The sequence below is a fragment of the Pholis gunnellus genome, assembly GCF_910591455.1.
Source record: "Pholis gunnellus genome assembly, chromosome: 10".
In the NCBI taxonomy this organism is placed as follows: Eukaryota; Metazoa; Chordata; class Actinopteri; order Perciformes; family Pholidae; genus Pholis; species Pholis gunnellus.
Window position 1 is genome coordinate 19,843,093 of NC_136537.1, and position 22,753 is coordinate 19,865,845.

Consider the following 22,753-nt stretch of genomic DNA (forward strand, 5'->3'; position numbering starts at 1 on the left):
ATAACTGCTGGTACAAAAGTATAAGCGCCTGATCGGCTACTGTTACAGTTATGAGTCATTTTAGGATGTTCGCTCGTAAAACAGTTATGGTTTTGGAGAGAAGAATCCTTTGTGTGTTTTCAAATACTAATGACGAGTTTCTTCTGCTCGGAACCTTTGAAACATTACCAGGCCGCAAGTCCATGGGCACTATATTTTTAAAATTTGGAAGATTGTCCAGTCAGAATCACAGTAAAGTCCAGCAGAAAAGGTTTGGAGGCTGAGGGGAACTAATCTCACAGGGCCAGTTTACCTAAAAATCCAGAAATTTGATATATCTTTGAAAGGAAAACAAAATAAAAACTCACATTTCTGTAAAATGTCCATCAATTACAGATTACAGCCCCATACAGGAATGAAAATCTTCTACAATTTGCCATTTCAGACCAACTTTGAGTCTGTTTGATTCTTTTTAATGCCCACATGAGGTGAAATGACTTTATATTTCATGTGTGGACATACATGGACGTACTCGCCTAAAGAGATGAGTACCTAAGCTCCATGTTTTTCACATTGTGACGCCATAAATCACACAGACTCAGCACCACGACCTCTCACCCCTAAACTTTCACCCCGACAGCCATAACATCAGAGACCCTGTCAGCTAAGCATTTTAAAAAGCCTTTCATTATTACTGCAGAGAAGAAAACAATATTCAGGAGCCTGATTGTTTTTATCGTCGATACACCAGAGTTTTTCTCTTTAATATGTTCAAAACAGAGAAAATTAACCTTTGTATTTTCCTTCGATTAGGTATAAGTCATCCGTATACTATACTTACTATACTCGCTATGAATACATTGCAGCTGCACACTGCCTTGGACGCCATCTCTTGTGTGAGTTTTGACACACAGCTATGTTGCCTCCTAACCTCTCCAGCCCCTCACCCCTCACCTCTGACCCTTCCTGACACACCGCATTAAAGAGCCTTTTAACATTAAAGCGGCCCGTCACCTCGCGCTTTCACTATTGGTTGTGTGATCTCCATTAAGAGACAAGATACACATGTTGCTGCCACTCAACATTTGCCGTCACCTGAACTGAATTGAGTGCTTTCGTCGATCTGTATTTCTCTGGCACATGTTCCTCCTATCTTTGCTCTTTTAAACTCTAAACTCTCCTCTTCAGGGCAAAATCTTTAAATCCATCTGTCTAACTATCTTTTTAGCATCACTTCAAGTTACTATTATCGTGATACTGGGGAAGCACAATGTGGAAAGACAGTGCTACTACTCCCTCCTGGGCTTAAATAGCTAAGAAATGGACATTATCATATCAGTGAGGAAATTCTCAGCTCCCGTCCAAGCCCAGCGATAACTGCTGTAAAGACAGCCAGTTCCTGAGTTTAGAAATGCTGTCCTCATCAGATATGGCAGCTATGTGTTTGTAACATCACCTGAAAGACACCTTGAAAAAAAGCTTTAAAATTAAAGTTGAATTTCAGGAGTAAACGTCTGATAATAAGCAGTCTGTTGCTCTCTATTTTCATTTCAAGCAATGGCATCATGAACACTGTGCAGCAGTCGTCCTGCAGAGCTTTCTGTCTGTCATCCTCCAACACAGAGTCATAAACATGCAGGTGTGTGTGTGTGTGTGTGTGTGTGTGTGTGTGTGTGTGTGTGTGTGTGTGGGAAGTGTTGTGTTGTGCACTGACACATCGATTCTGTTGACTAGAGCCTTGGTGTGAGCTGACGGACGCACACACAACCACACGCATTGAACAAGGCAATATCTATGAGAGATTCCGAGCTTGTGTGTGAAGTGGATGGACTTGGGTATCATCCAGATACTCTCTTTGTGTGACTGTGGGTGTATGTGTGACTGTGTGTGTGTGTGTGTGTGTGTGTGTGTGTGTGTGCTTTACAGAACTGACAGCATGTCAAAAGGTGTGTGTATGTTTGGGGAAATGGAAAATCTGCAGTAGCAAGTCAAATATTTGCCTATGTGTGAAGTCGTGTTTGCCGGTGTGCATTTATGCATATTTTGGGATGTTTATTTATGTGCTTTTTTTGTAGCCTGGTGGGGTTTTTACGTGCCTAAAATACCTTTAGTTTGCATCAGCTGTTTAGCTTTTCTTTTCTCTCACTTTCGTGGAACAGGTAGCAATATAAGCCGGTGTACTTACAGTCTCTCCAGCAGTCTGAGGTCTTGGAAGGCTCCTCTCTCGACAACACTGATTTGATTGTCCTCCAGATGACTACAGTGACGGACATAAAGACACAGAGAAAAGAACAGCAGTTAGTTGGAGATACTTTTATAATTCGACAAAATCAAGCAGAAATACTGCGACGGGCTTCCGTGAATAACAGTCAAGACAAGGGAGAGAAAACATCAATGACTGTCAAAGGAGGCAATACAAAAAGTAACCTAAGTAAGCATTTCTTTAAAAAGGTCCTAATTTAAATAACAAACTGCGGGACAACTGTGTAGTTGGGAACAACGTTCCAGGCTGACCTGCAGGTTCAAACCAGAGGAAGAAACACAAGATAAATCTCGTTTTCTGGACAGCGCAAACATCAGCTGCTTGCCAGAAAGAAATAAAGAGATTTCAAACATCGAGAGAGACATTTACACTTTTAAAAAATTGGTTGTATAAACAAAGGAATCAGTGCGCTGAACAAATTAATCTGGCACCAAGCAAACGTTTGAAAAGTTGAGGACACGCAGCATTTCACATTTCAAAATGTCCATATCTAGTGAGTCAAAACAAACAATTAACAACCCATCCCTCCTCCAGCCCTCACTGGATATCTCGTTTTTTTCTGATCCCTGCTCTGAGTGTGCTGTCATGTTTTGGGGGAGATCTAAGGTTTTCCAGATGGTGACGAGTAAAGGAGAGAGAAAATCTCCGCAGATATGCATGTTTACATTTTCTGTCGGAGGATGTTAAGAGTGACATCTCCTGAGAGAGAGGAGGGGACGGGGGAGAAGAGCCTAATGTGAGAGAGATAGAGGAAGAGAGGAGGGAGGAAGCAATGGGAAAGGAGAGAAAGGAAGAGGCAGAGAGAGAGAGAGAGAGAGAGAGAGAGAGAGAGAGAGAGGAAACAAAATGAAAGAGATGGATTGAGTGAGAGGGATATTAAAAGAAGACAAAGAAACCAAGGAGGACTGAAGACGCCGTTTCAAACGAGACGATATCTAGCCTGCCATGTGGACTTGAATTGTTTTGGCATGACCTGCCTTTAAATATTCTTTCAAAGAAAATGTTTAGACAGATATGCAGCTATATTACAGCCATTAATCTGCGGTCTGTCATACCAGCTCTTTCCACAAACACACACACACACACACACACACACACACACACACACACAATTTGTTGGACAGAAGCATGCATTTGGCTGAAAGATAACAGACTCACTCACTCAAACATAAAGAATAAAGAAAACAACATAACCACACATGCGGGAATTGTGCATGGGTGCATCGGTGTGAAAAAAATAAAATCAGGGTTGAAATGATTTACAACATCAATCATGCAACACAACCACATTGCATATTGCAAAAATCACCAAATATTAAGTGAAAATTGGTCCAGCATGCTAAAACCAGTTAGAAACACTGCAACACATGCTACAGAAACACATGCTACAGAAAAGTAACGAGAGCTGCAGAATAAAGTCTAAACTCTTAGCTAACACAAGGAACCACACGCTGCCAGGCAAAAGTACAAATTGTACAGAAGTTGCATATACACACCGCATGTCAGATATGTGCGCATAGGTACAGAGTTAAGCACAGGTAGCAAGCACACACCCAAAGACACATCCTGACAATCAGTCGTGATTTACAGCCCAGCCAGCATCAATCCAACATGTTTATTATAGTCCTGCTACATTTTCTCGATCGTGATAGAAAAGCCTATCTCGTGAACTCCGGGGTGAGCTAAATCAAGACGTAACTTTAAGTAATTATATGAGAGTTTATTTGTCCAAATGAGGGATCAACCGCATGCTGATTTGTTCAATGAAGTTTATAAAGGCCGGGGATCTAAAGCCAAACACATGGTGTGGGGAGTCGATGCTGGCATGTTGTTCGGATGAGGTATTGTCTTTATATCGGTCTGTCTGTAGCATTCGTCATCAAGATGGAGAAAGATGGAGGAAGGAGAGAAACGATGTATTGGTTTCATGTGTGTGGGGCCTGGAGTGTCTAATAACACTTTCATTCAACCATATTAGAGAGTCTTAGCAACCATTATAAAGAGCCCCGATGATGTCACACTTCCTTATGGCAAACTCAAGAGCACTTGGCGTATGGAGGAAATAAGGAAATACTTGAGGGGATATTAACTTCACTTGTTGTTTACACACAACGGGTGAAACCACATTTAACTTCCCCGCAGCCAAATGTTCAATATCAAGCTCGGGTTTTCACCTACGTCTAAATTTGTTTGGAATTACTCAATTTCGCCACAGTCTGGAAGAAATCTTGCGGAAGCAAGGCTGCCAAAGATATTACGCTCAAGTGTTGCGCATGCAGCACGGATGCAGAGACAAGCTGCGTCTGTGATTACAGCAAGACGGTCTGACCGCTCGGATTAAAGAGCACTCAGGCTGCTGGGGTGGATTACGTGTTTTTAAATGAACATATTATGTTCAATCGGATTACAGCAAAGAGTCTGATCAGGGTGTTTTAATGAGGTCGGATACTAGATATAAAGATTTGAAATAGCACCAAACAAGTATATGAACATATTTAGTTTTTCTAGAATTCTGAGATGGTTGAGGTGTAATTGTACAACAGCAGCAGAAAATACACCTGATATGCTGAAGTTCAGTTCGGTGAACTGTTAAACAGAAGTCAGATTATTTGTAATGGAAGTCAAATATTTTCACACGACTAATTAATCATTAATTACTAGCCTGTATATGTAAGCATGGTCACTGAGAAATACTTTGTCAGCAGCTATTATCCTTCCCTGGGAAAAATGTTAGAAGCGTTTAACTACATGCAAACGTTTCCCATGGGATGTATGTAAGTGACCAGGAATCCCAGAACTAGGCACGGTTTGTGTGTGTGTGTGTGTGTGTGAGAAAGAGGGAGATATAGAGGTCTGGTAAGCAACAGTAATACCTACAGATAAGGGGAAAGGCTACTCTTTGTGACCATGTAGGCTTTTGTTCATCCCTTGATATCTTATGCAACAATATGTGTGTGTGTGTGTGTGTGTGTGTGTGTGTGTGTGTGTGTGTGTGTGGGGGGGGGGGGGGGGGGGGGGGGGGGGTTCTTTCTCAGACTATCTTCCCTTTCCCAAGCCATCTCCTTCCCATTTCTTTAAGAGATTTAGAGCAGGGAAATGTCACAGCAGTTTATCACCAACCACATGAAACAAGCTGCTGGCACACCACACGCAAACACACACACACACACCCACACACACACACACACACACACACACACACACACACACACACACACACACACACACACACACACACACACACACACACACACACACACACACACACACACACACACACACACACACACAGAGCCTCTTTCCCTTGGTCCTTCTCACCCCGTCTCAAGTGCACAGGATGTACACAAATAAAAGGTCTCTCTTTCTCTATTTTGCTCAAACACACACACACACACACATAGTATATACAAAACCTGAAAAGCTCCAAAATCCATCATAGTCCTCACAAGTATGGTTATAGTTAAACAAATGTACTAACAAATGCAAACACAAACACACAGGCATAAACTTATTTCCACTCCTCAGCGTAGTTTGGGCTCCGAGTGTATTTTTATCTACCGGTCTGGTTAAAACAGAGTGAGGAGGGAAGCTGCATGCAGCAAACAGTGATTATAGTTATTATAGGCCTTACACACACACACACACACACACACACACACACACACACACCCACACATTTGAGCCACTTGAGGCAGGAGAGTGAGAGAGCCCTTGAAGTCAATTAGGACAGCTGAGAGAAGACGAGGAGTCACACTCCTGTCGGGTGCAGCCGTTCAGATATGTCGAGTTAGATCATCAGCAATGACTTTAGCATGTCAGGAGGTTTCTCAAGAGCATCGAGGATGACAGAATGAAGAAGACTCATAATATGGAAACAGATGTCCATTTGAGATGTTTCCTGACAGCTACATGTTAAGTCTGTCGTCAATAAATTGCCTTTGGAAGTCATTGTGTTGTGTAATAGATCAGTTGTCGGTCAGGTTCAGCTGTTCTATTTTCTTTTTGAGGTCCCAAAGACAAAAAACATTTCTGAACAGAGAGTGTATCGCAATGGTTGGAATCACCAGTTATGACACATCAAGTTAGTTCAGCTCTTTGTGGCCAGTATGCAGAGAAGAAACAAGAACTGTACAGTGGACCATAAACCTTCCTGTGTACACTGTAGGAATATAAACCATCGATTTCCTTTTTTTCTTTTCTTGTAGTTTAATAGCATTTGCACAACTTTATACAAACCCCCCGTGTATCACAGCATCTATAAAGAATCTCAAATGTCTGTTTCTCATTTCTCATTTTTCACAGGCATTCTGCTATCTCTGGATGTCCCAGTATTACACAACTTAAAAAATTCAGCACTCCCCAACTATTGTTTGGAGACACATGGGAGTAAATTCCGTGTTATCTTTTCTTTCACCGTTTCATATGAAACATGACTCAAACTTTCTTGCAAACAATGTAGAAAGTTTGATTTTGAAACATTTGTTTCAGCAGTTCATCTCTGCATACCGTCATATCTGCACCAGTTTAAACATATTGTTTGTTTGACAAATGGGAGTCTTGCTGCTTGCCCTGTCAGCTCATTATTACGATATTATTTAACCTCATAAATATGCAGTAATTAGGGGATTCGACTCCTTGGATCGGACATGTGCATTCTCTGCTGCTCTGAAATCCCTAATTAGGACGGGAAACTCTATTTTATAGAGACGTGTTTCCCCTATAGCCATATACAGGCCTATTAGGTAAATATAGCACCTGCCTAATTGCTCCAAGATGGCATTTTTTTTTTTTGTTAATGGGATTCCTTGTAAAGAAACAAATACAGAGTCACAATGAGGAAAAAGAAAGAGCTTATAATAGACCTGCTGGTACCTGGTAGAATAAACATGAGATCCTCTAAATGACTCAGCGGGTCGTTTGATAGCATCTCATATGAGCATTTTCTGATCCGCCAATTGTGTTGAGGTGTGATTATGTTTACACAACTGAAGCCATTTGACTGAGGTGAGAAAGATCCCCTACACGGTTAAAAGAAACCAATACTTGCTGTTGGAGATGGGACTCTTTGTATGCCCAAACATCTACAACATGGATGTTTTTTACTGAAATGTGACAGTGTCACGCCATGGGATAAAAGACTTGATGTTAAGCTGAAACATCTGCTTTAAGCTATCAAACATTTAGCAAAAGCATGTTCTTTCAGTGCAGTTATATGATCAGTTATAGAGATGACTTACATTTCTTTAATCCTACAGTAGCCCTACACTTGCAGTTGTCTTGTGAAGCACCTCGTGTCCGTTGAGAGTGATCTCATGCGAGAACAAATCATACAAAGAGATTTGTTCTTAAGCGGCAGGCAGGTTCGAGTGATTTCAGAGAATTCTCCACATTCCCAGCTCTCCTTGTTCTTAGAATTGTCTCTGACTTGGAACTCTCATACGAGCAAACAGAAAAGAAACAAAAGAGAAGTTGGGGGATAAGAATACAAAGTTTTTACATGAGGCCTGTAATCTTTGGACACAATCCCAGTAACAAATAAACATGACGGAACCAAAAGAGAGACCGAAACATTCAACGTAATTTGAACAACCTGGCTTAACAACAGTCCTTTTCAGCAGCAGCGAACGGTTTATCAACACAAAATGACGACAGAAACAAAGACAGAAACAGACTTACAGGATCCTGAGGTTCTTGAGGCCAGAGAAGTCCACTTTAGTGACTCTGGTGATGTTGTTTCTGTTCAAATCCCTACAGAGAGAGAAAAACAAAGGTTACAAATCTCATTTATCACATCTGATCGTTAATAACAAGTTTAATCATCGGCATGGACCTAATGTAACACAGTGTATCTTCAAAGCTTACGATTCAATTATAAAAAATGCTTAAGAGCAAATGAACATCAGTGAGGAACGACGTGTGTGCCTGCGTTCGTGGGTCTCTGTGTGTGTTCTCGCTCAGTCAAATTAGTGAATGTGTTAGCGGGACAGAGCGTGAGAACGGCCCACAGCACATGAGCCCACACACACACACACACACACACACACACACACACACACACACACACACACACACACACACAAACAAATAGAAACCAAAACACACAAACACTCCTACCGTACAGGCACCAGGAAAATTCTACGCACACACTCACTTTCCACACACTTAGCGCCGCTGCCGATCCGACTTATTTAGAAATCCCCCCCCCCCCCAAAAAAAAAGAAGTGGGATGAAATTATTTTCTCTTTCCATCATCAGAGTTTAAAAGCTTATCGTGTTTCCTGGCTGTCATTCAATCTGTTTTAACTACGTGTGCACAATGTATGCACACTGCAATGTGAACTGACTGCCTGAGTGTGTGTGTATAGACTGGTTCCCTTTATACGGGTTTGCTGTTTATTGAAACGCTGTCGTACTGGAGGAATTAGGGCAAGGAAAAAAAACACACACACACACAAGTGAGCGCAGACAAACAACACACAATTTTCTCTCCTATTTCTCTCTCACACACACACACACACACACACACACACACACACACACACACACACACACACACACACGCGACTCTCTTTCCCTTCGCTTTGTAAGCCTTTACTCGCCCTCTCTCACTCACACACTCACACACACACACATAAACAGAGTCGGGTTTTGCCAAGGAGGCCTGCGTGTGTGTTTTTGATAATACACCTAAACATTTATAAATCTGATTTAAGACCATATTAGGTTTCAAAAGGCTTCTCCAAGCTGCCATGGCAAGGGCCACTAATAAGATCCATACTCCGGCCTGAGACGGGGAGGGGCTGGTGTGGGCGAGGGCAGCACTCCCCAAAGCGTAAAATGGGGTCCAGGAGTCCAATGGGGGTCCTTGAAAGAGCTCCGGGGCAACGAATAGTTTCAACATCTCATCTGATGCCATGCGAGGTCACGTGAAATTACTGCTGATCAAAGATCCCCAGCCACTAGAGTACAGACTGTTATAAATCATAAGCAACAACATAAGTTGTCAGAATGAGGTCCCAATAGGAAGGGTTTCTATTTGAGGATTCTTCATATGAGAAAAAGTTTTCAGCCAAAACTGCAGAGCAAGACAGGATACAGGAGACCGATATTGCCCTCACCAGTTGGTGGAGACCAAAAAAGAGCTGAAGGAATGGATTCAGACTACCTGTTAAGTAACTAATAAAAGGCAATCAATGCCAAAAATAAAGCAAAAATAGTTTTGCAATGTGTCAATAAACTGACTGAAACTTATTAAACCACAAAAATGATGCTGCCGCTATAATAATGTTGCATTCCTTGTAATCACAGATAAACCCACATCATCAAGGGATCCAAGCATGTGGAAGCAGCCACAACATGAAAACGATATTTTTGTTTTAAAAGCAGAGAGGAAATTCACGATGATTCGGAGCCTCATCCATCTTGCCAGTGCACTCCAGACACCAGATAAGTTTCTGACAGCGAGCCACTTCCCCGTCATCCACACTCGATACTGCTGGATCTTGTCACAGGCTTTCAGTGTGTGTGTGTGTATAATTGCCAGTTCCTTGGAAAGCGAAGCAGCTTGATAAGCCCTCTTGGACGCGGTGAAAAATTCAATACGGCATTGATTTGTCATTTTCAACTTGAGGAAAGAGCCGCTTCCATGATGAAAGAAACTGTTTTATTTTCTTTGTTGACTTGTAATTTCAAGTATCCGCTCACTTCTGAGTGACTCTGAGGCAGCATCCAATCCCAACGCTTCTGTTCCACATCTCTCCATCATCTCCTCCCTGTCTTACCCCTCTGCTATCCGTCTGTCTTCATCTTTTCACTTTCTTTCAGTGTTTTGTTTTCCCCTTCCTCCTTCCCTCCATCTATCTGTCCGTTCCCTATTCACAGTTCTTTAACGTCAGTCTGTCGGTCCTTCACAGTCAGCTTTCCCTCCATGATCCCAGCCTTACCCTCCACTTTTTATTTTTCTCTCTAATCTCCCCCGTTTACAGTGTCTCCCCCTCTTTCAATCTCTCACGTCTTATCTTTCACAGTTGACTAAACACTTTTTCTTCGCCTCCCTCCGCCTCCCCCCTAATCTCTCCTCTTTTATCTCAATCTCTCCCTCTTTTACAGTTGGCTACATTCTCCCACTCTTCTGTTGTTGTTGTTGTTTTTTTTACCTCCGCCTTTTCCCCTAATCTCTCCACCCTTATCTCCATCTTTCTCCTGGTCACAGTGGAAACTTGTGCTCTCACCAGGGAAACCACTCTTGACTCAAACAAACAGTGAGGACACGGGGCCAGGTGGAGCGCCATCACCCCACCTAACGTCACCACCCAACAAGTGAGAAAGCCAAGGTCACTGCCAGAGCAAAACGAGATGTGGTGTGAAATGAAATGATAACATTGTCAAACAAAAAGAACACCAAGTCACAGGGCTGTATCCAGAAACAAAAAGGTGAAAAGTATGGCGTCGAGACACTCTTTGACACGTAAACAGCCGGTAACATCATTCATGAATTCATAATTTGCCGTCTCAGACAACTCACATGTGTATAACAAATACTATTTTAAATCCCACACGCTAAATATGTCTGATACGGATAATATTTTGTCAATGTTACTAAAATACGTACAAAACTGTAGATATTATTTTTATTATTGGATCCAATATCCAGGAAAGGACTCGCCTCTACATTTGTCATTAATGGTTATGCATAAACAACTACAGCAAAGCAATGACACCTAAATGAAGAGTGAGCAGTTACCTTTACAGTTTATGTTTCAGTCAGATTCGCTTACATCACAGAGTTCATCGTTTATAGGAAACGGCTACACGCTTCATTTGGCTCTCAGAGACTCAGCACAGCAGCGACAATTCTGAAGGGAGAACTAATCCCCTCTGATAAGCACATACACGAACATTCAATCTTAATTAAATATGAAATATCAAAATCTTAAGTGGTTGGAGTTGGTGGGTGGAGGGAAAAAGAGTGTCAGCAGATTAGTAGTGAGAAGCGTCAGGTTATCGTGGCTGAGCTTAACACCTGCTGGAATATGTTTGGATGTTAGTAATCAGCTGGAAGCCACAAGTCTGGCGAGTGAGCCGATGATTGTGACGCATAAATCACACACCTGACGTCGATCAGCAGTAATGAAAGAGCAGCTTCAGTGCTCTGCCTGAACTAAAGCAACGCTCCATCATAAGCCTTCATATAGGAGTTGGTACGTCCACTCTCGCTACCTTGGAAGCTGCCAGAGTGTTATGCATTAAGTTATGGACTTCTATAATCCCGTACAGTAAGGCCTTTGTTTCACGCAGAGATTCAGAAAAAAGTTGTTTGAAATAAGCTGAGAAACAGCGGGCTCCCGTTACACTTCAAAACAATATCATTCTGCTGTAGAGCACATTTTTGCAGCCAACCTAAAATGATTAAAAAAACTCTCAGCCAATAAAAATGGCTGCAGAGGATCTGAACGACTTCAAGCCAGTGAGGCGGCCATTTTTACGCACCTGGTCTGCTGAAGTGTGGGTGTCCACCCCACCCAGCAGTAAAGCTTAGCTTAGCTTTAAATTTAACTGACCAGCTGGCAGTCTGACAACTAACAAGAGGCTTTCGCACAAAAGCTCTAACCGCTGTTTGTTTCCATTACAGGCAGAGAGGTAAGGCGCGCATGTGTGTGTGTGTGTGTGTTTGCGACAACGGGATAAGACAAGAATGCAAACAGCGTGTTCGAGGAATTAATGTAGCATACAACACACGCACAAAGGCAGCTCCCCACTGCATCTCAACCCAGACCAGTGAAACCAGTGAACCTTACAGTCTGGCTCCTTTGGGCCATGATACTGGTTGGCTTTACACACACACACACACACACACACACACACACACACACACACACACGTTTGGTGTGTGGAGGCCTGATTCACTTACGGCACAGCTTTATTGGTGGCTACACACAGAGACTGAGAAAACAACGGAGAAATAACTATTAGAAAGGAATCTGAATGGGATGCAAAGTTAGACTGACCTGCAAAAGAGAAGACATGATTTAAAATGCCTGGTTTTTGGCCGGTCAGTTGTGCTCTTCTTCCTATTTCAATCCGTCCTGTTTTTGTTTTCTTGACCTTTGTCTTTTTTTCCTCTATCTGGGACCACTGTGAGGAATAACGATTAACTGCGGCTAACAGTTTCCTCTCTCTGTTCCGTCTCTGGCTAACTGTCTCTGACACTGTGACATTTCCTTGTTTCCACTTTGTCTCTCACTCTATCGGGCACTGCGTCTTTATCTCTCTATCGCTCCATCCTTTCCCTTTCATCCTTTGTTGTTCTGCGTCCAACGCTTCGTTTCCGAATGCGCTCGCTTCCTGTACTAATCTCCTGGTATTTTCCACAAGGCTCTTGTACCGCTTCACTTTCTCATTCCTCCTTTCTTGTTCTATATCCTTCTCTCTCTCTCTCTCTGATAGGTATGCTCAATTTCGCTCTCGAAATCTCAGTTAAGCAAAGGAATCCTAATTGCCTTCTTCCATTTCCTGCGAGCGCCACGCTCTACACCGTGTCTGTCACCAGAAGCAGAGGGCAGGCGTCAAGCTGCTTCAAAATTACCCTTCAATGCAGCTGCAATCCATCTACTTCAAATGTTCTGATATGACATTTAGCAACACCTGCTCAGACTTTTCTGATCTAATCACTAATTGTAACCTCGCTTGATATGAAGCTCAACTGAAGGAGAAGAAAGCTCAGAAGTCAAACCAGTCAGAGCAAAAAAAACATCACATATGTAGCCGAGAAGAAGACGATAATGGTTTGAATTGAATCAGATTAGACAAATGATTGTGCTCTCTCTTTGTATGTAGGTGTACATCTCTGTAGCAAGCTAAACCTCACGTCCAATAAAGGTTAAAGACAAGGCTTTGGCCTTTGTAGTTTTTCCTGGAAGCAATTGTGAAATTGGGCAACAAAGTCAATGATTGTGACTACAAAGCAGAAAAAGATGAGATACCATAAACAAGAGCTAAAAGTAATGTAAACATTGAATCTGTACACCAATAAGGACACTGGGTTAACAAAAGTGTAGACTACCTGTCAAAGTAGTGGTATAGCCCCTGCTGCCGGGAAGAAAAAAAGTGAAAGATAATCAGTTTGCAAAAAAACCTAATAATTGTCATCCTCACTTTCAACAAGCTTGAACAAGAGCAATATTTTGCATTATACAGTATATATATATATATATATATATATATATATATATATATATATATATATATGTCGATAGGAAAGTTTTTCTTTTATCCACGTTAACTTACCCGTCTGCTCTCATTTTAGAGCTTCAGATTGGATTTACCAACGCAGCCAAAAATATATTGAACATTCTAAATGAATATAGTTAACATGTTTTAGTATGAGACCTATAAAGAACTCATGTATACAAGACGAGGCAGACTGGGTCTAGTAGAACAAGTTCTCTATTACAGTAAAAAAAAAAAAAAAAAAAATTCCCATGTACAACATGAATTTTGAAAGTAAGAGATGTAATCAAGGAAAGCATTCAAAGTCCTCGTCTCCGTTTGCAAACCATGTATCGTCTACGAGAGTTTACCAGAATCTACAAGTTTTGGAAAATTTGGGGGTTCTGTGGAACATTTGGTCTCCCGTGTGACCGTTCACTGCTGTTTTGAATCTCTGTCACAGTGATACTAATAGGAAGCGAACTCTCTCATATTACAGAACTGCTCTCTGGGATGCACGGCAATCATCACTTGGAGGTTTTGGGCATTCACACCGTACACACACACACACACACACACACACACACACACTCGCTGCAAAAGGCATCTGAACATCCGATACAGACACACTCATAAAAGAGCTACCTTTGAGGGCACCTTGTCTTTTTTTAAATCACACATGGCAAGCCGTTTAAAGGCTCACAACGATATCATGTAGACTCAGTATCCATAAATTTGAAGTTTTCCGGCCGAACATAAAGAAATGTTACTTTTTTAAACTCATCTGTGGCACTGCCTTTAAAACCAAACACAGTCTTTACATCAATCCTCTGTTGTGTAGTAGTACACACGTGAAAATCTGAATAATATGATTAAACTCAATATATGATTTTGAATTAAAAGCTAACAAATTCAGCCACAGTAGAATTTACACAGCAAAAGCAAGTACTTGCTAACGCCACTGAGGGGAATCTGTTTGGAAGACAAAGGTTTGCCTGGTGTGATGCGTTTACTGCCACTGCAGCGAGACACTGATGCCACTGTTGGAGATTGTTTCCCGTGTAGGCTATGCAAGCTTCTCGGAAACATTCTGACACTTGACATTTAACATTTCATCCGGCCAATGTTCCTCACCACACATTTGTCACAATGGGTAATTATTTTCTGTTTGTACGAATGAGCTACTTTGCTTATTCTTGACATTTGCAAGGTCTAGAATGCTCACAGAGAAACTAAAGAAAATATGGGAGAATTTCTTTCCCCAAAAACAAAAACAGAGCGAGAGGAGGAGCGAGGAAGAGCAGCAGACACTGGTGATAAAGGAGCCTTTAGTCAGTAAAATACTTTCCTTGCAGCAGACTGAAGCACACTCATTTCACTCCATAAAGGGGAATCCTGTCTGAATGATGCACAATACAGCTCCCTCCATCTCATCTGCGCTCCTTCTCCAAGTCTTCTCCTGTTTATGTCTCCGTCTTTTTGAATTACTTGTTTATGCGGTGATAGGATTGCATTGAGTATTGCGTCCCCCTTCTGTGTCCCCCTTCTGCATTTCATCCTCCATTGCTTTGTTTTCTGTCCGTCACAATTGCTTTCTCTCCCCCTCCTCGCCTCTACGCCATGTCAGCCTAACGAAACTCATAGTTTGGTGTCACTGTTGACCACGCAGGCTTGACCACATTAGGGAGTCGCCTGCAAGCATCCTTTTCTTTGGAGTCACGAGCCAAGAGGGCTATAAAGCCGCGCTGTATTTGGTTAGCTCTTTTCTTTGCCGGAGTTTATTGGGCTGCATTGCTTTTGTCTAGATTTACTACTGTTGTACTGTAAGTAAATGGGGTGGGGGTGGAGGGGTAATTTGGCCGCCGGGAGGCCACTTGACAAGAACAAGGCCTGCTGCTTCCTCAACAGAGGCCAAGTCAGAAAAAAAAAAAGAGAGTATAAGAGAATGCGAGAGGTTAAGATGAACGAGAGACTGAGAGAAAGTGAATGATGGAGGCAAAGCTTGAGAGAGACGGAGAGAGATGGAGGAACACACACATGCAAAGTGCAGTGACAGGCTTCTCCATCAGCGCCCAGCTGCAACATAAACAGCTCCGTCACTTTGGGCTTGGACGAAGATCGGACCGGAAAGGGGAAATTATGGTGCAAGTCGCACTGTCGCAGTGTACACAATTATTGCATGCACACAAATAAACACACACACACACACAAACACACCGCGAGCAAAAGAAAGTCCCTGCAGAAGGGATATAATGTGTTGCTTTGGTGACAGTGGCCTAACAAAACAGTGGCATAGCTTGTTAACATCAAACGACTCCGAGCGCACTGCACGCACTCCCGCACGCACAGACCCAGACTGCCGTTAAAGTATGACACACACACACACACACACACACACTCTGAAGTCCTCCGGTCTGAGGACTTCTGTTTCGGCAGAGAAAGTCACAGAGGGTCATTCGTGACTCTGGGTTGTTTCTATGTGACGCTGTCTCTCTCTCTCTCTCTCGTTGTCTGTCAAAGTTTCCAACTACAACCAATTGCATGTTTAATCCGGTGAAAGCATGGGAGCGTGTATGCCTGTTGCCTAATGATGAGTGTGCAGTCTGTGTGTGGCTGGCTGGCTGGCAGGCTGGCTGGCTGCATGCGTAGCTTCTCCTGTTTCAATTATCTTCCCATGCATGTGGATGTTTTCATTTTGAATATAAAAGTACCTTTTTCATGCTTGTGTCTTTGTTCTTGTGCTATCTTTGTGAGGACCCATTTCAAGACCTTGAGACTGACGATTATTTTTTGGCTGGCGCTACTTCAAAGGGTTGTTTAAGGGTTATTGTTATAAGACAATTATACTTTCATACAACCTGGGTCTTAATTTGGTAGTTTTGGCCATCAAATCATCATCCTTATCTGTAATTATATCACATTACACTCCAAGTAAAAACAAAAAAAGCCAGGACCGCAAGCCGTCAGACGATCATAGAGATGTTGAACCAACCCCCAGGTTAGAAAAACTTACTTTGAAGAGAAAATGAGGGTAAACTGTGAAATAATCACCCAAATTATTTGCGGTGAACATCCATCACAGTTAAGAAAACTGGTCCGACTTTGACGCACACGGTTGTTTCTGAGCAAAAAGGGATTTCAGGTGTGCTCACTTCTAGCGTATCCTACTAATATAGTGTAAATGTTTTAGATAATGTTCTTAACTGTTGACTTATTTACAACCTGTCCAGTCTTCTAACTTCTCATGCTTCCTGGTAGCGATGTTCCCAGATGTCAGCATGTGAATGTAACACACAGGACTCAAGTTGTAATATAATGTACTTTTCCTTTGAGGGATACGTTTAGAATTAGGTTGGGGTTTGGCACAGTTGTGATGAAGGTTAGGGTAAGGGCTAAGGAATGCATTATGTCAGTGAGTTATGTTTACAATTATGTGTACATTGATGTAAGTGTGCATTCATTTGTCTGCGTATATTTCTCTGTACTTATGCCAGTGAGCGTGGCACCTCTTTGCCTGTGTGTGTGTGTGTGTATATTGTTAGTGTGTAAAGCAAATGTGAATACAGTGTTTTAATGCTGCCAGCTTGCTCCGTTTCCCAGCAGGGCAGTGCCCACCGTCAGTGCCAGCTTGCTGCCTACTTGGCTGACTGAAAGTTATTATTTAGAAAAAGGTCAACTGCCCGCATGCTGGAGAAACTCGGGGAGGAGAATATCACCCACTGACCTAGAACTGCAGACTAAATATTGGTTACCCTCACTTGTGCCATTTGGCATACCATGACCAACTCAAACATAGTTGGAAGGGCACAAAATGGTTACCGCGAGATGGCCGCAGATGATAGGCACGACATTAAGAGGCTGAGAACAGCAAGCTCATTGTGGCTTTTGCTTCTTAGTTTAGACTTGTCTGGTATAGCAATAACCCTCGGCTGCTCCTCAGATGTATTACATCACCATCATAACCCAACAGTAAAGAACAGTCTTCACTGAACGGTGGCTTCAATTCAAGTCCCCAAAGCATGTGTGCTGACTTAGTAATTAGCTCCGTGGTTTCCACAAAAGTCGGTAAAGAACCAGCACAGCATGGTGAGCGGAGATTCAAGGCAGTGCATCTTTGACTTATCCAACTTTTTAGTTGTTTGCAGCGACTTCAGACGAATGCTCGGGTCACAACTAAAAGGAGGGAGGCCAAAAACTGAAGCGAACGCCGCAGTACTCCAGTGAAAGAGATTGTTATTGATCCAATCAGATTATTCTAAATGTAGGGGAAGGGAACAACGTTAGCACAAATTAGCTGGTCTGCTTCATGCACAGGTAAGCACCAGAGTAAAAATCATGAACACACACACACACACACACACACACACACACAAAGATTCCAGTCCCACCATGGAATGCCGTTTCATAGATGAGGGTGTGGTGGTTACTGCGTCCATTGACCAATCAACACCAAGCTTTGATAAGAGCCAGAAGCAGAGGCTGGAGCATGTGTGTGTCCACTCTACACACACACAAACACTCACTGATGCTTACACACACACACACACACAGTGGCAGGATCTCAGCGTGCGCTCCGTGGTAGGTTGGCACGCTGAGAGGAAATGGGAGCTGTGAAAACTCTACTGGAGAGATGCTGCTGGCAAACAGTGTGTGTGTGTGAGTGTGTGTTGGAGCAGGAGGTGGAGGTTGGAGAGAGACTGGTGAGGAGAGGTAGGTAGGAGGCAATGGAGAGCGAGATGGGGCAGAAGAGAAGGTGGAGTGAGGCAAGGAAGGGAATAAGAAATGGAGGAAGTTAACAAAGGAAGGTAGAGGGATGGGAAGAAAGAACGAGAGACGTTGGAAAGAGAAACAAAGCTGGTGTTAAGATGAAGAGTTGAGGAGGGAAATAAAAAAGAAAGACCTCCGTCTTGTGCCAGACGAGGCTTAAGAAAGTATAGAAGGTGTTGCTCGTAAAGAAAACTTGCCAAAACTTCCTCAAAGTGCCGTTGGGGAGGGAAAAGAAAAATAGGGGGTTAAAATCAGAATTAGTTTGTGTTAAGTTGGCTCAGGCAGATTGCCGCTTCCAGCAGTGAACTCGCTCAACTGCAAACTCGCACAACACTCAGTTTGACATACAGAAAAAATATGTGATCATACATATAACACAAAAAAAATTGTCCTGATTGCAGCTCAACCAATCGAAGGCACCCTTTAGAGTTTACAGGCCTCAATTTCCCCTCATTTCACTGCAGTTGGGGCAACAGTTTGGAATTTGCAGTTCTAAAAATCAACACTCCGGGGTGTGTGTCTGTGTGTGTGTGTGTGTGTGTGTGTGTGTGTGTGTGTGTGTGTGTGTGTGTGTGTGTGTGTGTGTGTGTATATGCAGTCCCTGTTGGGCAGGTGTGAATTGGACCCCGGAGAGAAAAGCCGTCCCTGTTTTCCAATCCATTTTACCCAGCCTCGTTAAGCCTGTTAAGCCTCCCCCCAAAACCCTCCACTCAAATTAGATGCAAATGAGGTCTCAAGTGGCTTCCCAAGGAGGACATTACGGAATTGACTGGCCTGAGGTAATCTGTGAGGCTGCCTGTGAGTGAGTGTGTGTGTCTGTGTGTGTGTGTGTGTGTGTAAGTGAACAGTTGAGGCCACCACAGTTTTTTTTCTCGTTAACCTTTCCAAATGCTCTGTTTACAATAGTGAAGAAAACGGGGGCTTTAAAAGAGATTCATTCTGTAGTTATGACAGGTGGACTCTGGCTCTGACTGTTGCTCTCACTCTTCACTTGATGGTGGAAACGAACTGGATTCAAAGTAACTGTGCGTAATAAAAAGAGTAAGTGGGGACTAACTCTGCAGGTTAAAAAAAGGACCACACTTGTGATTTTTCCACAATTTTCCATTTGGACTTTCTAGGCTGCCATGTGCCTTCAAAGTAAAAATGTAAAAGTATATCCTGAAGTTACTTCATCGTGAAGCCTTGGACTTAACTTGTGCCCGATTTCCTTCGATCTGTGTCGTGTTCTTCTTCTTCATGCAACAGCGACTTTCTACATTTGTTTTCAGTAACCTCCACAGAGTCTAGAGAGAATATTTTATTCGGTACATGTGGCGCGATAAAGCGAGCAGTGCAGTAGTAGCTGAAAAAGATTTTCCACTCAAGATAAGGCGAGAGTCATGTCCCTTACTCGAACGCCACATGTCTTGTGGTCTTGTACTCTGGTGTGGTGGGACTACTATTGGTGGAGAATGCTGCACTTCTTCCCTCTCTATGGAGTTATCCTCATGTAACTGAACATTTCTGCAAAACGGTGAGTGTATAAAGAAAACCAATACTTCACCATGAGACACAACCAAACAACGAAATCGGAAAAGAAATGTAAGGTTCGATCACCATTCGAATTTTTAAATGTAAGGTGAAGTTTTACTCTGAAAAGCTACAAACACGTCGGCGTCTTGTCATGTTTTCCAGTCAATATTGACATAAAAAGTCAAAGTGGCATTTGTTTTTCATTCACAACTAACCAAATGATGAGTTTATGTATTTTTTTAACATGAAGGTCCAATGGCCCTCCCTTAGGCTACAACGAACAGTTGCAAATAAGTGCCGTTTTGAAAATAAAAAGGTGAAACGGGATAAAAACAATGATCATGTCGATATTCAGTATTACTACGGAAAAGTTAAGGAGATAGCCAAGAATTGTTGGAACTTTACTTCGATGCAAATGAGCATTTTTACTCATAACTTAACAAACTTGGCACTTTTGTTGCTAGAATCCGTTGTCCACGTGGACCTCATCCCAGTTGTCGAAGCCAAATCCCTGCTCAGGGCAATAACACTCATCTCTCTTTCCTGAAAAGTTTCCCATCTGCCGTAACCTTTAGAACTGGAATCTCATCCATTTTAATGTTTCCCATCTCAGACTCCCTAAAATATGTCTGCGCAGAGAGAGAGAAAGATGAAGGCGGGCTGAGAGGGAGAGAAAGAGCAACTCTTGGCCAAAGTCACAGCTGAAACACTGACCTGGATAAATCAGGGAAACATAAACACATAGTTTCTGGAGTAAGAAGGGGAGGGGGTAGGGGGGGGGGGGGGCTGCTACCCCAAATATTCCACCCCGGGGACCCCAGCGAGAGGCAGGGGGACCCCCTTATCCCACCTCCCCATCACAGCCCGCTCTAATTATTTATTTTCCTAGGGTGTAAATGTCTTCGGGGGATTGCTGCGTAAAAGCCAACAGGTCCTGGGAGGTCACGACAGTCCGGTGGGATGGGAGCGGTATGGGCCTCGTAGTTCACACTCACTCGGACCGCACGCAAGCAACGCAATCACACTCGCCAACACAAACATGCACACACAAATACACAAACATATCTAAAACAGTAAGAAATGCACGGACGTATGCTAATCATATGTTCATATCCATTGCTACCCCCACATCCACACGTCAACAAACACGCCGCCCCCTCCACTTCCCTCTGCAGCCTGCTGATTGTGTTTGTTGTCTCAGGGTTAGGTCTGTTGTTGATCCCCTGCGGGGCTTTTGGCTGCTCCGTTATCGTGCATAATCACTTCCATACCTTAACGGCATAGGTGTGTGTTTGTGAATGCATGTGCGTGGCTGCGGGGGGTGTATACGTGTCAAGATCAGGCTAGAGGTGGCAGCAGCAGCGGCTGTCAGGGGTCTGTCTCTGCCTTAGGAGTGAATATCATTTGAAAGTAACTGTCACCAGGTTTTAGAAAAAACACACGCTGAAAGTAGTTCTTCGAGAGAAAAGTGTGAAAAGGAGTTCACACAAATCGCTGAGGATCCAGCCCAAATTGTGAACATGTGAAAGACTTTAGAAAGTCTTAACTTTAAAGCGAGCGTGGAAGATTATAAAAAGCTTGAAGGAACTCGCTGCGTCTTCTCGCCTTTTTGATTTGACCTGTTTAAAGACTTAATTACTCGCTCTAAAGCTGCTTCAGCACTGTTTTCTTAACTGCCTCCATTCACTGGGGTCACTGGTGGATTTTAGGGCAGTATCATGTGCACCATATATTATGTGTACAACCAAAGGGATTGCAGTATTGTATTCATTCAGGAAGGAGGTATACTGTTTGTAACCAATCCTAAAAAGCGACCCCTTGTTTTGCATAAGTATGTAGGTACAGCCTAATACTAGAAAGAGTGGGTTATTTTCCCCATTTGTCAGCCTTATCAGGCTAAATTGCCTCTAAAAGTTTGAAATGGCACCTCAATTAACTTTATAGACTTTGGTAGAAATGTTTATCCCATTTTCTAATTTAAGGAAAAAGTAAAAGTTACTCAGCTGTATGAGCTGATATAGGTTCAATCATAGGACAAGGTATTTTAATGCAAAATAAAAAGCATTAATGAAAATTGTTTTGAAAATGAAATGGACTGTTTGCCTTATAAGGACCACTGACTGAAGTTCAGAGTAGAAATTCATTGCAGTTCAAAAAGGAACTTGGATACAACTTCTTCAAAAGAAAATGGCACAATATATTGATTGATGAATGAACAATACTTTAAAAACGCATGACGTTAAAAATTGAAATCAATTATGTTTTCAAGTTTTAAACCAGCTGATAACTGAGTCCTGAGTCCTACGAAGCTTGTTAAGTTTGTCATGTAGGCGACAGGTTGCTTTCATGTCACAAAATCACTGTTGTTCTTAAGATTTCAGTGTAAAATGTAAGGAAGAAACGCGCACCCTAAGGCCACGGGACACACTAACATATTTAAGAAAGCTGGTGACAGGCGGACAATAAGATTTGCTTAAACTGTCATGAAACTCCACTTACAGGCGCTCGGCACTCCTCGGTATTCCTTTCGGCACGGTCTTCAAACCGAGACCCTGGCAGTCCACATGCGACCCGGAGCAGCTGCACTTGTGTGGGCATCCAGTCACCGACGCGGCGCACACCAGCAGCGCCAAAACCAGAGCCCAAACCCGGCAGAGCGGAGCCCGCTTCTCCGGCCCCATCAGAGGCATGGTATCCACTGAAATTACTTCCAAACCGGGGTTAATTGAAAATCCGCGAGGTGGGAAGTAGACGTTGTGGAAGTAAGGATCCCGAAAAAGGTCAAGAGAGGTCGTTCGACTATGTGGTAGAATAAAAAAAAAAAAAAAGAAGAAGTGATGGGAACCGAAATTAATCGCTGTCGCAGAAGTTCTCCAAAGTTTCTCTCAAGAGACTCGATCAGTCAGAATCTCCTTAAAACGCTCCCTTGCCATTGAAGAAAAAAGGGCAGAGAATGAGGACCTGGATGTGACACTTGCAAAGAAAAAAGTTTTTAAAACAGCGCGTCACTCAACTCGATGC

The 22,753-nt window shown here is 42.8% G+C and overlaps 1 protein-coding gene across 1 annotated transcript in view; it reads right to left on the reverse strand.

Moving 5' to 3' along the window:
• slit3 (slit homolog 3) overlaps window positions 1-22,422 on the reverse strand; it is a gene marked incomplete at its 5' end in the record, with an annotated part of 229,173 nt that extends 206,751 nt beyond the window's left edge. Inside the window, 3 exons of the mRNA XM_079168049.1 lie at window positions 2,165-2,236; window positions 7,919-7,990; window positions 22,232-22,422. Coding sequence (XP_079024175.1) covers window positions 2,165-2,236; window positions 7,919-7,990; window positions 22,232-22,422 — 335 coding nt within the window. The remainder of the gene's footprint in view (window positions 1-2,164; window positions 2,237-7,918; window positions 7,991-22,231) is intronic.
• Between the last annotated feature and the right edge of the window lie 331 nt (window positions 22,423-22,753).